The sequence below is a fragment of the Aplidium turbinatum genome, chromosome 6, assembly GCF_918807975.1.
Source record: "Aplidium turbinatum chromosome 6, kaAplTurb1.1, whole genome shotgun sequence".
Lineage (NCBI taxonomy): Eukaryota > Metazoa > Chordata > Ascidiacea > Aplousobranchia > Polyclinidae > Aplidium > Aplidium turbinatum.
The window spans coordinates 3,045,311-3,060,656 of NC_137477.1; the positions used below are offsets into that span (position 1 = coordinate 3,045,311).

The 15,346-nt window shown below is 47.3% G+C and overlaps 2 protein-coding genes across 2 annotated transcripts in view; both read right to left on the reverse strand.

Moving 5' to 3' along the window:
* The window catches only part of LOC145771790 (uncharacterized), a 55,554-nt gene that overhangs the window by 16,576 nt on the left and 23,632 nt on the right, over positions 1-15,346 (reverse strand). The gene's annotated exons all lie outside the window — the stretch shown is intronic.
* LOC145771682 (uncharacterized) lies at positions 908-12,528 on the reverse strand. Its single transcript, XM_082583415.1, has 3 exons — positions 12,277-12,528; positions 11,850-12,099; positions 908-1,041 (listed from the first exon to the last, which is right to left on the reverse strand). The coding sequence occupies exons 1-3, from the start codon at positions 12,526-12,528 to the stop codon at positions 908-910; spliced, it is 636 nt and encodes a 211-aa protein (XP_082439541.1).

Sequence of the window (15,346 nt, forward strand, 5' to 3'; positions counted from 1 at the left end):
CCTTTTGGTAAATGTATCTCCTACACCAAATTTTACAAAAAAATATTAACGTTTGACCCTGGTTCACCTGGTTTGAATTTTTTCAAAATATCGAATTTTGGCTTATCCCTGAAACTGCTCACTCGCTATCTTCTAATGCACTCTAGCATCTTAATGGACACAATAAGAGGCAGTAACACAAACTTGTAGCAAGCAAAGTAGTTTAATTATAGCAATTCCATGAACACTGACACATGTATTACTCTCAAAATGTCGAATTCTACCACATTTCAGACATGATTTTCTTTGTGCACTCTTCACGTAGTAAATATCTACTGCTTTCAGTTTCTTGAATCATTTGACGATGTTTATCGATTTTCACAGGTCAACAGGAAATTGAAGGTCGAAGTCAATGGTTGTCAGTTACCGTTCAAGAGTCAACCAACTTATCTCGGGGTGAAACTGGATAGGCAACTGACGTACAAGCAGCACATCCAAGGCCTGCGTGCAAAAGTAACTGCACGCAATGGACTTTTGAGGTGCTTGGCCGGCACAACATGGGGGGCAAAACCATCTACCCTCCGCATAGGTGGCCTGGCGCTTGCCTACAGTGCCGCAGAATACGCAGCTCCGGCATGGTGTCGCAGCAAGCACACCAAAAAATTAGACGCCTGCCTGAACGAGACAATGCGCATTATTACTGGATGCTTAAAACCAACACCACAGCAATACCTTCCAGTGCTGTCAGGTATCCTACCCGCTAATGTACGCAGAGAAGCGATGGTGTCTTCGTTGGTAAATAAAGCCTGTGCTGATCCGAACCACATACTACACGATTGCGTATCCACTGTCAATGTCCCAATCATACAACGCCTACCATCACGGCGCCCTTTTGTAAGGCATGCTGCAAAACTCCAGCTCGCTGATTTCAGCACGTCAGATGCCTAGTCCGAGGAATTGAGCACTGTGCCAAAAATAAAGTCTCGCCTCGTTCTATTCGATGTCTCTCCTGCCTCTTCACTTCCACTTGGTTCTGAGCTTCAGAGAAGGGAGTGGGTGACACTGAACCGAATAAGAACGGGAGTTGGCCGCTTCAATGCTTGCTTGACACGCTGGGGCATAAGGGACTCTGCTGCTTGTCAGTGCGGTGCGACGGAGCAAACAGCTAACCACATTATCTTTGGGTGTCCCATCTATTCCCCTCCTAATGGAATAACAGGCCTCCGTACACTAGATGACTTGACGAAAAGTTGGCTCCAAGTCCTTCCATTCGGCTGACCACAAACTTTCTGCTTCATACGAACGACGACGACGACGACAGGCCAACAAAACTTTTTTTTATATAAAGACATGTGAGAGTCATTTTAAGGTATTTCAAGGCCCCTGATTCTAAAAACGCACTAAGTTTTCTCGAATTGGCTTTAGTTTTTGAGTTACAGCAAAAACATTTTTTTCGCAATTTTGAGCCCCTATAGATTTAACGTCGTGTCGTTTACTACATAGACAAAACTGGAAGTAATCCCAGGCACATTTCTGAGTTGTATAAACGCTATTTGGAACCAATCACGTTGATTACAACCCAAACAAACAGCTATTTAACGTTTACTGGCCTAGTAACAATCAAAATATGATGCGAAGTAAGCCTGAGGAATGAGGATACACGATGTAGAATATATAACTTGCGTTTTGCTTTAATATATTTGTTGATTTCAACAGTCTCAGACTTACTAAGTAAGCTACTAAGTACAAACAAAATGCATACATTGTTTTGCTTAACAAACTAGACAAATAAACAAAACAAAGCTATCGATGAACAAACGCAACTCTTTATTATGATTGGCCTTCTGAGCAACACCCATCAAGGTACGAAGGCCATTTATATAATTACAGAATACAAAGTTATGTTCTTCAGTAAAGTAGCTGCATTTATCCTTGCTGCGAAAGAACGTAACCTTGGCCTTGGAGTCAAGAATGCCATGTTGATCGAGATGAGGAGCCAAGATTGCAGCTACCACTTTTGATAACTAAATCTTTAACTACTACAGTAGGTGGTAGAAATGGTTTTGAGAACAAAACTTGACCTTGCTCCAAAACATTACTGAAGGTATTGAGGTTACTCTCAGTCATGCCCGTTTTCCTATTGTTTCAAGCAAATCACCACTTGAAACTATAGAGAGGGCAAACAAAAAACAGAAATAGCAACGTCCATGCAATGACTGCCTTGCACACTCCATGTAAACATGATGTTCCAACTTCCTTTGAACATCCTCACCGTGCAGAAGTATCAATTTTCATGGTGATTCCACGGCTCTCTTTATGTCATGGCACTCTGAACTTCTTAGCCTTGAGCCCAGAAACGGGTTTGAGTGCAATGTTTGCATACTTTAGGAGGAACCCAGGACTTATCTTGATCACCCAGCTTCATGTCAAAGTAATAATAATAATGCTTGTTTTTATACAGCGCTGTATCTATCGCAAAATGTGTTGGTCCTCTGCGTTGCTTCATGCAGCAAAATATATCTGGGTTGTTTGTACAGCATCCTACTTGTCAAAGGCATATTTTATTAGCCTATATGCCATTTATTTAGCCTATAGACCAGAAAAAAACTTCTTGCAGCAAAGACTTGGCCTTAGCAAAGGCTTGGAATAAAACTTCATTTGTACAAGTATCCATTTCAGTAGGTAGCCACTTTAACAAGTCGAAATTCTGCCACTGAAATTGACTACAATGCAACCGCCAACCAATCAGAACGTGTTATAAGAGGCTACCGTCCAATTGTGATCCTTCTAGCACTCATCCAGAGAGTTAATGCTTGTTTTGAACTTTATTTGGTAATTACAGAAGAAAAAGAGCAATAGCAGTGGTGAGAATCGAACACGCGTCAATGAAATGACTATTTCTAGCCCTAACCCTAACCCCTAAGCCAACCAGCTGACAAAAAATCCATCACTTAATTTGCTTTCTATCATCTTCTTTTCGCCATTTTTTACGTCACTTAAACCGTAGCTTGTGATTGGTTAGCGGTTTCATCCTAATCAATTTCAGTGGCAGAATTTCGACTTGTTAAAGTGGCTACCATTTCAGTAGGCCAACCTTTTCAATATAAAGCTGCATTCATAAACACATGACTTTCGGGATATTTTTCTTGTGATGTAGGCCTACTGATTCACAACTGTATTCATTGAGTATTTATGTCTCCCTTACGTCAAACACAGTTCATTTCAACCTTTGCACTTTTTCTTAGCACAAATTCTCTTAAAAAAAAAAAATCACATCTTCATTAGGCTGTAAAACTACGTTTCGCTGAGGTCCAAATTTAAAACTTAAATCCAGTCTCATTGTCTCACAACAATCACTCAAGTTTCAAATCATCATCTTAACCAACGCTTCAAGACAACTTTCTACTTTCACTTTACTACGCTGAAGAGATCGAAAGATCGAAACACTGGCCTTTGTCCGTAGTTACTTTTCGTAATGTCTTTTTAGACATTCTTTTTGAGTCAATAATAGAAATAAAAAAGAGTCAAAAGGCATGTAAATTTCACTCTGTGTGGAGCTACATGTACTTGAGAGGTTAACTGTTATTTTTTTATTCACTTGTTGATTCATTCATATCAGTTTGTATCCTCTGGGGATCCTTCTCTTGTATCATGGGCCAATCCTATAGATCAGTGGTTCTCAAACTTTTTCAAAAAATTTGTTGAACGGTCTCCTTGCGATTTTTTCAACGACTCACGGTCCATCAAAAACTTAAGGCAAATTAGTGCAAAAACGGTAAATAATAATTTATTTTGTGAAGAAAGGCGTTCTTCCCGGCTATCAGCACAAGGCTGATTACTCACTAGCACAGCGAGCTGCAGTAACGCTTCGCTAACCAGAACGGTGTAGCTTCCACGCTAGTCATTGAGACCTCCAATTAAACGTTTAAGTTATTTTGGCAGCCGATTGTAGCATCGAATAGACAGCGATAGACACGTGTTTCGCCCATGAGGCTGGGCTCATCAGTATCGCACCGTATTCTTGCCACTTGAGTAATCGACCGCCGCTTTACCAGTCAGTTTAACTCTTATCTTTGTGGAAAGAAAGAGCCAACAAAACCAGCAGGTGCCAGGGGTAGGTCAATGTGAAGAAAGGCGTTCTTCCCGGCTATCAGCACAAGGCTGATTACTCACTAGCACAGCGAGCTGCAGTAACGCTTCGCTAACCAGAACGGTGTAGCTTCCACGCTAGTCATTGAGACCTCCAATTAAACGTTTAAGTTATTTTGGCAGCCGATTGTAGCATCGAATAGACAGCGATAGACACGTGTTTCGCCCATGAGGCTGGGCTCATCAGTATCGCACCGTATGTGTTAAACTGTTTTATTTGCATCAACAGCGCACGGGTACAAATAATTGACACGGCGAGAGAGCACAAACAAACATAGCCAGGTCAAAGACTTTCAGAAACCGGCCTGCCACACCCCGCGGCGGCGGGGAGCGGCGTGATTTATGGGGTGACGATGCACCCGGAGGGTTAAGTCCACCAGCTTAGGTCGCGAGGGCCAGGCTGGGGAGTCGAGGTACCTGTGGAGGGAGAGTGTGGATCGAAAAACTATATGGCCCGTCCGCAAATTTAGAATGGCGGAGCGGGCCAGGGAGACAGGCTCTTTCTGCATAGCCCAGAAAGAAGCCCTGCGACGAACCGGGCGACCCGTCGTGTGTGGACGCTGGAACCGGCAGTAATTGACCGCCGGGCAGCGCCCACGTCTCCTTCACGCGTCCTCGCGCAGGTACTTTGACTCTTATACCCGGTCTGCCAGTAGGCAGAGCGGATAAAATTGGGGTCTCCCACGAGGAAGAGAGTCGAACCATTTAAGGATAATTTGGCTCTCGTGGCAGACGAATATTCAATAAAAATGTGGAGCAGAGGCTCGATGAATCAATATACTGTAATAAATAAAAAAAAAAAAATATATATATATATATATAGGTGGGAGTGTAATTAATACTCACTGGAGAAGAGTAAGCTTTCATTCGGCGAGCACGGATGTGCACTGGCCAGACGTTGAGGCAGGTTCGCCCAGCTGGGTCGGGGAAGCTAGCGATCGAAACCAGAGGCACTGATAGACTGCATTACCGGTAAAAATAGAAAATTGGGGTAGAAGTTTTGAGGCTGCATCGAGTTGATCAGGGGATCGTGTTGATCAATGCATTGAAAGCAGAGCGATGTTGATCCGAGCGGGCAAGAACAGCGTTACAAGGCGAAAGCAGCGTATGACAGTTCGAAACAATTGATTGATTAGTACATAGAGAATCTAGTGATGATTGAAATTGCTTAATTGCTATTAAACCAGTCTCAAGTCACAATGTACATGAGGTATTTTATTTCCTTCCTTTTTACTTTAGAATGGTTGTTTTTGAAGAGACTGGAGTAGGCTATCATATAAAAGAAATGGCGCAGGTTTATATAAATAAGGTGATGACATAAGGTGATCAATTTTAAGCCAATATTGTTATAAGGTTATAACGTCTAAACGGTTTGCTGTCTTGCGCGCCCGGATACTTACTGCAACGTTATTAGGGAATAAGTTTCTGATCGCTGATGTCGTCTTTTCTATGACGTAGCCCCTCCACAAGTGAGCCCGGCGTTCCAAGCTTTCCAGACGCGGAAGGATCCTTTGATTGAGAGGGAAGCCACTTTTCTAGCCACCTCTGCTACCCCACGAGTAGGAACGCCCAAGGCCGTCAGAGCTCGAGAGCTCATCGGGGCATAGCTCCCGAGGGAGCCTACGACGAACGGAAGTGACAGGACGTCCCTGCAAGGGCGCTTCCTGTCTTCCTTTATGTTGACACATAACTCGCCGTACTTGTCGTGTTTCCTGTCGGCGGCTTTTCGAAGAGAATCCGCGCCGTTGTCGAACGGACATGTGACGTCACATACGACCGTGACACCGTCAGGGCGTTGCAGGACGATGTCAGGACGCAGATCGGCACCGCCCGCTTCCACGTGCTGTGGAACCGTACTATCTATGGAAAGCCCGGGTTGCCATTCGGCAGGCACGTGCCCTACGATCTCCCTTAATACCGAATTGTGTCGTTCCGTGATGACAGTCATCACGGTAGGGCAGTGATTCAATATGTGGGGGAGAGTCTCTTCCGCTTTCCCACACGCACGACACATGGAAGGTAGGTAACGGCGGCCATGGCTTGGTTTTGATTCAAGTGGCATTAGATTCAATCTAGCTTTGTACGCAAATACTCGGTCCGCGTGATCCAGGAGCTCCGGGCGCCGGGTCCAGGAATTTGAAAATCCGGACAGGCAGTGGGCACTGACCGTCTTGCCTTGGTCAGGTTTGGATTCCCACTGTCTCCTCCACCACAAGTCATTGTGTTGATGGAGGGTCGGCACCACTTTTTTCCTTATAGGAGGGGTGATTGTGGAGCTCCCCGCGGCCAACTCAAGGCCACCATCCGGGCGGGCGGACCAACGTACGTTCAGGCGACGGGTGGCCGCCGGGACACGGCCCCACAGGCTCTCGCCTGTAGGGCACGGTCTAGGACGGGCGCCGTCAGGAGGGGGGTCACTATTCAGATAACTGGCCAGGTGGTCAGTCGTGGGATCTGGAGTGCCGAACCTCAGACAGGCATGACGCCTAAGCTGCCCGAGAGCGACGGCAGAGACAATGCTGTCAGGTGACGTCAGCATCTTGAAAGCATGAGCTAGCGAAAGCGTGTCACTTTCGCGACACAAGTTCGTGATGCCCAAACCTCCCAATGCAGGCTTACAGTAAAAGAACGCGCTGCAGGCCCACTTGGGAAGACGCCACGCCACCTTCAAACACCGCAAAACCAGTCGGTCAAGCTTCAGAAGCTCATACTGTCTAAAGCGCCGCACTCGCAGATGGTATGACGCGGACGGGAGAATGATGGAAGTGAGTGCCAGAAGTTTCTGGCTTGGGGTAAGAAAGGATTTCATCAATAAGGAAATGTGCTTCTCCAGAGTGGAGATGAAGGGTTGGGTTAGGGATGCGTCCGAGGCGTAACCGGTTCGAGCGCCGAGGTATTTATACGTCTCGCCTTTGGGGATGACTCGAATTTTCTCCCCGGCAAGGGAGAAAGGTTTCGGGTCGACCCGCAGACGGGACGCCGACACTTTCCCATAGGAAAGGGTGCCACACTTGCGTGGGTTGAACCGTAGCCCGGACCAGGAAGAGAAGGGTTCAGTAGCAGATAGAAGAGAGATCATCTGCTCGCGATCGGAAGAAACGAGACAGATGTCGTCCGCATAAGCCATACAACGCACTTTGATGTCGTCTTCTTTGGCAGGAAGGTTGTAGCCGCAATCCGTTTTGTCACGGACGCCCCTGAGGAGCACCTCGATGACCAAATTGAATAGCAGCCCAGACAACGGGCAGCCCTGACGGACTCCCCGCCCCACAGGGATACGGTCGGTTTCACCATTGCCGCAGCGGACGGTGCAGGTGTTGTCGACGTATATGTCGGAGATGCACTCAATAAGGTCTGTGGGGGCGTCGAAATGACGCAGGACCTCGGCTATGCATTCGTGCCGGACACTGCCAAAGGCGTTTCGAATGTCCAGAAACGCAACTGACACAGGCCTTTTGCGTGACTGTGCATCCGAGAGGATGGTGTCGAGCATGAACACATGCTCATAGACGCCCTCTGTGGGCATGAATCCCTTTTGCTCTCGGCTGATAACATTCCCCTCCACCGCCCATCGCTGCAGGCGCCGGGCCAATACGGCGGCGTAGATTTTATAAATGTTTCGGCAGATGGAGATGGGCCGCCAGTTGCTGACGTCGTGCAGGTCACCCTCAGGGTCTTTACATATGAGTGTGATCCTGCTGGTTCTCCACTGGTCCGGTACACGACGGTTGATCCGGCAGGTCTCGAAAAGGCTGGCCAAGAGTCCCCCTCTTGGATCCAGGGTCTTCCAGAAACCGTAGGTGTTGTATTTCCAGACGTTTAATATAAAATAAACAATAATAATAATTGTAGCGATAGCCAACCAAGTGAGAAAACCATTTACCTCTTGTTACTTACTGATTCAGTGTATGAAATCAACGCAATATATAGTAAGAAAGAAACGCAAAACAATCAACTAAGGAACGTGGTACAGAACGCTCAATTGATTACACGCGCAGTGCGGTGGTAATCAATTCCAACGTCTGTACCAGAAAACGCTGAACGGTGATTATGTAGTGACGCTGGTCACGAGTTACATATATTCAACGTAGATGACGACTATAACACCTCCCCGATAATTTTTATACACAAACATAAAAAATGAACAAGACACCGAATTAACAATAAAACTCAAAGTCCGAAACGAGCCGGAGGTCTGCGGCGACGGCTCGACCTTCGTGGGTTGTGTGGCCCGAATTCCGGTACAGTCGGTGTGTCGTCCGAATTCGTTCGGGCTGAGGTGGAGACAGCGGAAGAGTCGATTGTTGGTGCAGGAGTATCTCCCGGCTCCTGGTCCTCCGATGATGCATAGCGAGGTTGCAGTTGGTCCATATGGCGCCTCCACGTCGGACCATGTGGCAGCAGACGTACCAGGAAGATTCGGCTACCCTGTCGCTTGATCACCTCGGCTGGAACCCAACGAGGATCCTGGCTCCGTCGTGGAGTGAATGATAGCGCGTAACAGGGATCTCCCGGTTTGAAATGTCGTTTGGTACCTTCGGAGGCGTCCGTGTTGTGAGGGTTTTGTCGGGGTACCACTTGAGACGGTGTAGGGAGAAGCGTGTCGATCTTGGTTCGAATCTGACGATTGTTGAGTAATTGGCTTGGAGAGTAGCCACTCGGAGTGGGCGTGCGTCGATATTGCTGTAGGAATTCCAAGACGGCCTGCTTCGGGGGTAGGGAAGATTTGCGAAGTGCTTGCTTGAACGTACGTACGAGGCGCTCCGCCGCTCCATTGGTTTCCGGATGGTAAGGTGCACCCGTGATGTGTACCATACCCCTCTCCTTACAGAAAGTTTGAAATTCTGTGGATTTAAAAGTAGTAGCATTATCGGTAACTATAGTATGGGGATAGCCGAAATGAGCAAAATCTTCTTCTAGCAGGTTGATAGTAGCTGTTGAAGATAAAGAAGTAGTAGCATGAATACATGGGTATTTAGAAAAAGCATCAATGCTGAGTAACCAATGGTAACCCATGAATTCTACCGCATGATCTATGTGTAAGCGACTCCACGGTGCTTCTGGAACCGTCCATGATTGGACCTGGGTTGTAGATTGCGGTTGATATTCGCCACAGGTACTGCACTTGTGACAAAGTTCCGCTATGTCTCGATCGATGTTTGGCCAGTAGACGGACGTTCTTGCCAACTGCTTCATTTTCTCAATGCCGAAATGTCCTTCATGAAGCAATTGAAGGACGGAAGGACGAAGTTTGGACGGGATGACCACTCTGGAACCGTAAAGTAGACATCCGTAACAAGTAGAAAGAGAGTCTGCGTACTTACGAAACGGTTCGACCGGGTCTTGTGGAGAAGACTTGGCCGGCCATCCTTCATGAATGAAACGCATTACAGTGGAAATGATAGGATCTTTAGAAGATTCTTTACGTAGTGATGCAGCATTTGGGGTCTGGACCTGCAAATCCAAAGCATCGATAGCGCAGACGATATCAATGTCATCCGCACTTTCCTCTTCATCGAAGACTTTATCCCCTCTTGCTGGTAAGCGACTCAAAGCATCAGCGTTTTGATGATCCTTCGTCTTCCTGTACTCAATAGTGTATGTAAATTGCGACAAAAAGAGTGCCCAACGAGCCAAACGATTTGCTGCCAAAGAAGGTGTCGATTTGGTCGGGCCAAAAAGACTAAGCAATGGTTTATGATCTGTGACCAAAATGAATGATCTACCAAAAAGATATTGATAGAACTTCTTTAGCGCAAAAATTATCGACAAAGCCTCTTTCTGAATTTGACTATAGTTTCTCTGCGAAGCTGTTAATATCTTTGAAACGTTTGCTATAGGCCGTTCTGTGCCATCTGGGTAACGGTGAAACAAAGTAGCACCGATGCCCACACTAGAAGCATCACATGCGATACCTACCGGAAGTGACGCATTGAAATGTGTAAGAACCTCATCAGTAGATAGATGATGCTTCAGCTGAGCAAAAGAGTTTTCCTCTTGTTTTCCCCATCTCCAAGGAATGTCCTTTTTCGTGAGATGGTATAGTGGTTCTGCTACAGTAGAAGCGTTCAACGGTAGAAACTTCGAATAAAATTGTAAGGAACCTAAAAACGAACGAAGAGAAGATACGTCAGTGGGGGCAGACATCTCCAGTACGGCGTTTACCTTGGGACCTTTGGAGATGCCCTGCCTGGACAAAATGTGTCCGAGATACTCTACCTGAGGTTGTGCAAACTTACACTTGTCTTTCCTACACCTCAGGCCTTTTGAGTGAAGTCGATCGAGGAGCCGTCTAAGATTCTGGAGATGCTCCTCAGCAGTAGTGCCACTGACAAGAATGTCGTCTAGGTAGACTGCAACCCCTGGAAGGTCGGCTGTAAGGTCGTCCATGATCTTCTGAAAATAACCTGGAGCAGAAGATATGCCAAAAGGTAAAACATTTTGTAAAAGTACGCCACGGTGAGTGCTTAATGCGAGTCGTTTTCGACTGTCAGAACCAAGTCGAATCTGATTGTAGGCATCAGCCAGGTCTATCTTGCTGAAACCATACCCACCACCCAACTTTTGCATTAAGTCTTCTGGTAAGGGTAACGGGTGACGATGGGTCTCCAGGGAAGGGTTCACCGTGACTGAATAATCGCCACATATGCGTAACTTGGCCTTCGCTTTTGAAGAGTTTGAAGGTTTACGGACTGGAACAACCGGTGTGCCCCAATCGCAAAATTGAACTGGTGTCCATACACCACGTGCTATGCCCGAATCATAGGCTTGTGCTAAGTCCTCCTTTAGGGCGAAAGGTACAGGCCTAGGTTTGAGAAAAACAGGTTTAGCATCAGGCTTAAAATCTATGTCTAGTTCATAATCTCGCAAGCACCCGAGTTCAGGCTTAAAAACATCTTTGAACTCGTCACATAAGAGGGAGCATGCTTTCTCCAGACTCTTATCAGGCTTGTCGTATGACTGGATACTCTGTAAAGTAGGATAGTTAGACAGAAGGAATTTATCGATAGAAATTCCTAAAGACGAGATTGCATCACGACCTAGCAAGTTCAGTCCTTTGACTGTCGTGACTACAAAAGGAATATTATCTGACCTTCCCGTGGAAGGACAAGTTACCTGGGCCGTGAAAGAACCCGTGATTGGTACTAGATGCTTGGTAGCAGATTGGAACTGCGACACTGGTGCTTGCAATTGAGGTGCGCCTACCCGAGTCCAGACGTCGCTGGAAAGGAAATTTCCATTTGTAGCAGTGTCCAGTTCTAAGTGTGTGGTTACCGAATTAATGGAGATCGGTACTTCCAACTTTGAATTTCGAGGTTTTCTGCAAGAACTAGAAAGCATGTTAATTTCCTTAATACAATTTACCTTAGAAGGTTTGAACTGTCTAGCTTTCTTTCGACAAACACTCTGTAAGTGTCCCGTAATATTGCAGAAATGGCAAGTGGCTTTCTTAAACCTACAGTCATTGGCGTTGTGGTTGGAATTACCACAGCGATAGCATTCTTTATTTTTAGAAGAAAAGAAAGTACCTGTAAGTTGCCTAGTTTTTGGAGGTTTGCTGATGGTCCTTACTTTCGCAACTGGTACTGATGGAGTGCCGTAAACAGTTTCTTTGGCCACCTTGGCTGCCTCTTCGGTTTCTGATGCAACCTCCACCGCACGTTTGAAAGTAAGTTCATCAGCTCTGATTTTGAATAACGCCTTAAGCACCGCCTCGTTACCTATTGAACAAATAAAACGAGTACGTAAAGCTTCGTCCAATGGATTTGAAATGGACGAGAAGTCACAGGTGGCAGCTGCCTGGCGTATGCGGATGGCTAGTTCTTGAGCTGTTTCACCGGGCTTGCGCTTCATTTCGCTCCAGAAACGGAATCGCTCCCTCACGATGAAGCGTTTTGGGTCGAATTGTTGAGCCATGTAATTTGTAATTTCCGTCATGGTGAGATCGTTGACTTCTTTTGGGTTTGTTTCCTGCGCAGCCAAATTTGTTAACATTTTGTAGATTGTAGGTGATTGATTGGTGAGAAAAACCTGCGGCATTTTGTCTTGTGCGACTGAATGTGCTGCTACAAAGGTGTTAAACCTCTTCCAATAGTCTGCCCACAGTTCAGTGGTGGCATCAAACGTTACGAACTTAGGTAAAGATACCTGTTGTTGTATTGTTGTTGGTTGTGGTCTTGAAGTTTGGGCTCGTATTTCTCGTAGTTGTTCAAGGTGGCGCTTTTCTTGGTTGGCAATTTGATCTTGATGACGTTGTTCTTGTTCTTGGTGACGTTGTACTTGTTCTTGGTGACGTTGTACTTGTTCTTGGTGACGTTCTTCTTGTCTGGCAATTTGCTCCTTCGTCTGGCGTTCTTGGTTGGCAATTTGTTGTTGCAGGACTTCGATCAGTTTCTCCATGTTTCTAAAATCCTGTAGAAATTCTGTAAAGATCCTGCCGGCGACGCCAGTTAAATGTCTGTTGTATCAACAATCAACAATCCGTCAGAACCAGGGGCGGAACCGACATCAAGCGACTGGAGGACCGCCTCCACCTCCCGGGCCGTAATGGGACCTTCACCGTCATCGACGGGGAAGAGGTTCACACTATCATGCTCGTAACGGTGGGAGTTCATCCACTCGGGCATCTGCGAGCAACTCCCAGCTTCAGGAGCGGTCATGTCGCGTCGAAATCTCTCCTCAATTTCTTGAGGTGGGATTTCGCAACGACGGTCACTGTTTTTTCCTTCAACGATCCGGCGGACTGTTCCCTTCGCGTCCCGTGAGAAGGCGGCTCGCAACCCCACGCCCCTACAATATCGGGCTCCGATCCCGCGCGAACCCCCGCCGTCCGACCGAGGAGAACCCCCGTTCGAACGACAGCGAGCCGCGCGAGCCCGGGCGCCACCATTGAAGCGTGGTTTGCAAGGACGTGTCCTCTTGGGCGGCGAAGTGCCAGCGGTCCACTCTTCCAATTCAATGCAGAACCGGTCGAAATTTATGCCACCCGCTAAAGTAAGGTTCACTAAACTGCAAAGAGCCCGCCTGGAGCTTTTCGTCTTACTTTCCCTGACTGGTTCAACAGGGTCTTGGATGGATCTTTGAATGTTGGGTGAGATGGACATCCCTGGGGTAGTCTGTGGGAGTCCGGAGTCAATCGTGGCTTGGTTGCATGTCATGGTGTCACTTCGGGGTTGAGTCAAGGTTTGGGAAGAGATAGTTGGCAGGAATTTAGAGTGGGTGGTTTGGGTAGGTGGGATAAAAGGTTGGGCTTCAGCAGACAGCGTCGAGGTACAAGGTTGTATAGGACAGATGGGAGCAGGATTAAAGGGTAAGGAGGAGTGAGATGAATAGCGCTGAAGAGAATTAGGAGAAAAGGTTTGCATGGGCGGCTTGGAGGAGCTGATGGGGTCCCCAGCTTCAGCTCCGGTGGTAGCCGTCAGAGGCAGAGAAGAAGAAGGGCGCGAAGCCGGCTTGGATAAACCGAGCGAGTCCACTGCCACGGCTCCGGTGGAGGTCGGCTTGCGCAGAGGTACATGTAGAAAATGGTTCGCGCTAACAGTAGGGCCGTAACAGTCCATGGTCGGGCTATCGGGCAAAGAATTGGAGGAAGAGGAAAAAGATTCACTGTTCGACGAGTCAGACGAGTCGGAAGAGTCCCCACTTTCCGACCCAGGTCCGGCCGAAGACAGATGAGGAAGAAACAACACATCTAGGTCAGGCAAGCTGTCAGTGTCAGCAGGGCTGAGCGAAGTCTTGCCCTGGATGAGATAGAACAGTACAGAAAAGTTCAGGCATAAAGTCAGGTGGGGGGGGGGCAAAGTGGAAGTGCTGTCTAGGCCTTGGCGCCAGAAGACTTGAGAACGGATGACAGAAGAAGGGGGAAGAGGGGATGACCCCTCGACCGATGCGCCTGCAGTCGAGGGCCGGCGCCTTCCACGCCTGACAACAGAGGCGTAGGAAAGCCCAGGCTTGGTCATCATAGGGGGTCTGGTTTGGCTCTCCGAGGGTGTCGGGTCATTGCTCAGCCAGGGAAGGCAGGTTGGCAATTGAAGGCCCTCGGGGCAGGATCGCCAATGCTCTTGGGCCCCATCCAGCTTGTAAGCTCGAGGGAGAACACGGCAGCACCTGCTGCAGGTGATCAGGAACTCGGCGCGCGAACCATGAAATGCTCGCATATGGTCCTGATACGCCTGCACATCTCGGTAAGGTTGAGATGCCCTCCTGCAAGTGGAGAATGACTCATGACTAGCGTGGAAGCTACACCGTTCTGGTTAGCGAAGCGTTACTGCAGCTCGCTGTGCTAGTGAGTCATCAGCCTTGTGCTGATAGCCGGGAAGAACGCCTTTCTTCACATTGACCTACCCCTGGCACCTGCTGGTTTTGTTGGCTCTTTCTTTCCACAAAGATAAGAGTTAAACTGACTGGTAAAGCGGCGGTCGATTACTCAAGTGGCAAGAATACGGTGCGATACTGATGAGCCCAGCCTCATGGGCGAAACACGTGTCTATCGCTGTCTATTCGATGCTACAATCGGCTGCCAAAATAACTTAAACGTTTAATTGGAGGTCTCAATGACTAGCGTGGAAGCTACACCGTTCTGGTTAGCGAAGCGTTACTGCAGCTCGCTGTGCTAGTGAGTCATCAGCCTTGTGCTGATAGCCGGGAAGAACGCCTTTCTTCACATTGACCTACCCCTGGCACCTGCTGGTTTTGTTGGCTCTTTCTTTCCACAAAGATAAGAGTTAAACTGACTGGTAAAGCGGCGGTCGATTACTCAAGTGGCAAGAATACGGTGCGATACTGATGAGCCCAGCCTCATGGGCGAAACACGTGTCTATCGCTGTCTATTCGATGCTACAATCGGCTGCCAAAATAACTTAAATAATTTATTTGTTACATGCAATTAAAAATGCACACGTCAATAAAATGGGTACACTTGCTTAGGCGTTATCAGTTCTATGTTAGGTTCCGTTTGGTTTAATATGGCCTTGATATTATGCATTAAATCCAATATGTTTTGAGCTAGGTATCAATGTGACATTGACTTATCTTTGACACCACCTGAGACAGAATGTTTTCCGATAGTTCAGATATTCTCCTACTCACAGTGAGACACTTGCTTCAGCTTTTGACCTTCAGATTCTCCCAAAACGTTTGATAGGCTACAATAACTTGGCAACAAGGCAAGATCAGTTGTTCTCCGATGGTGTGAGGCTTCTTACTTCTTGGCGACAGC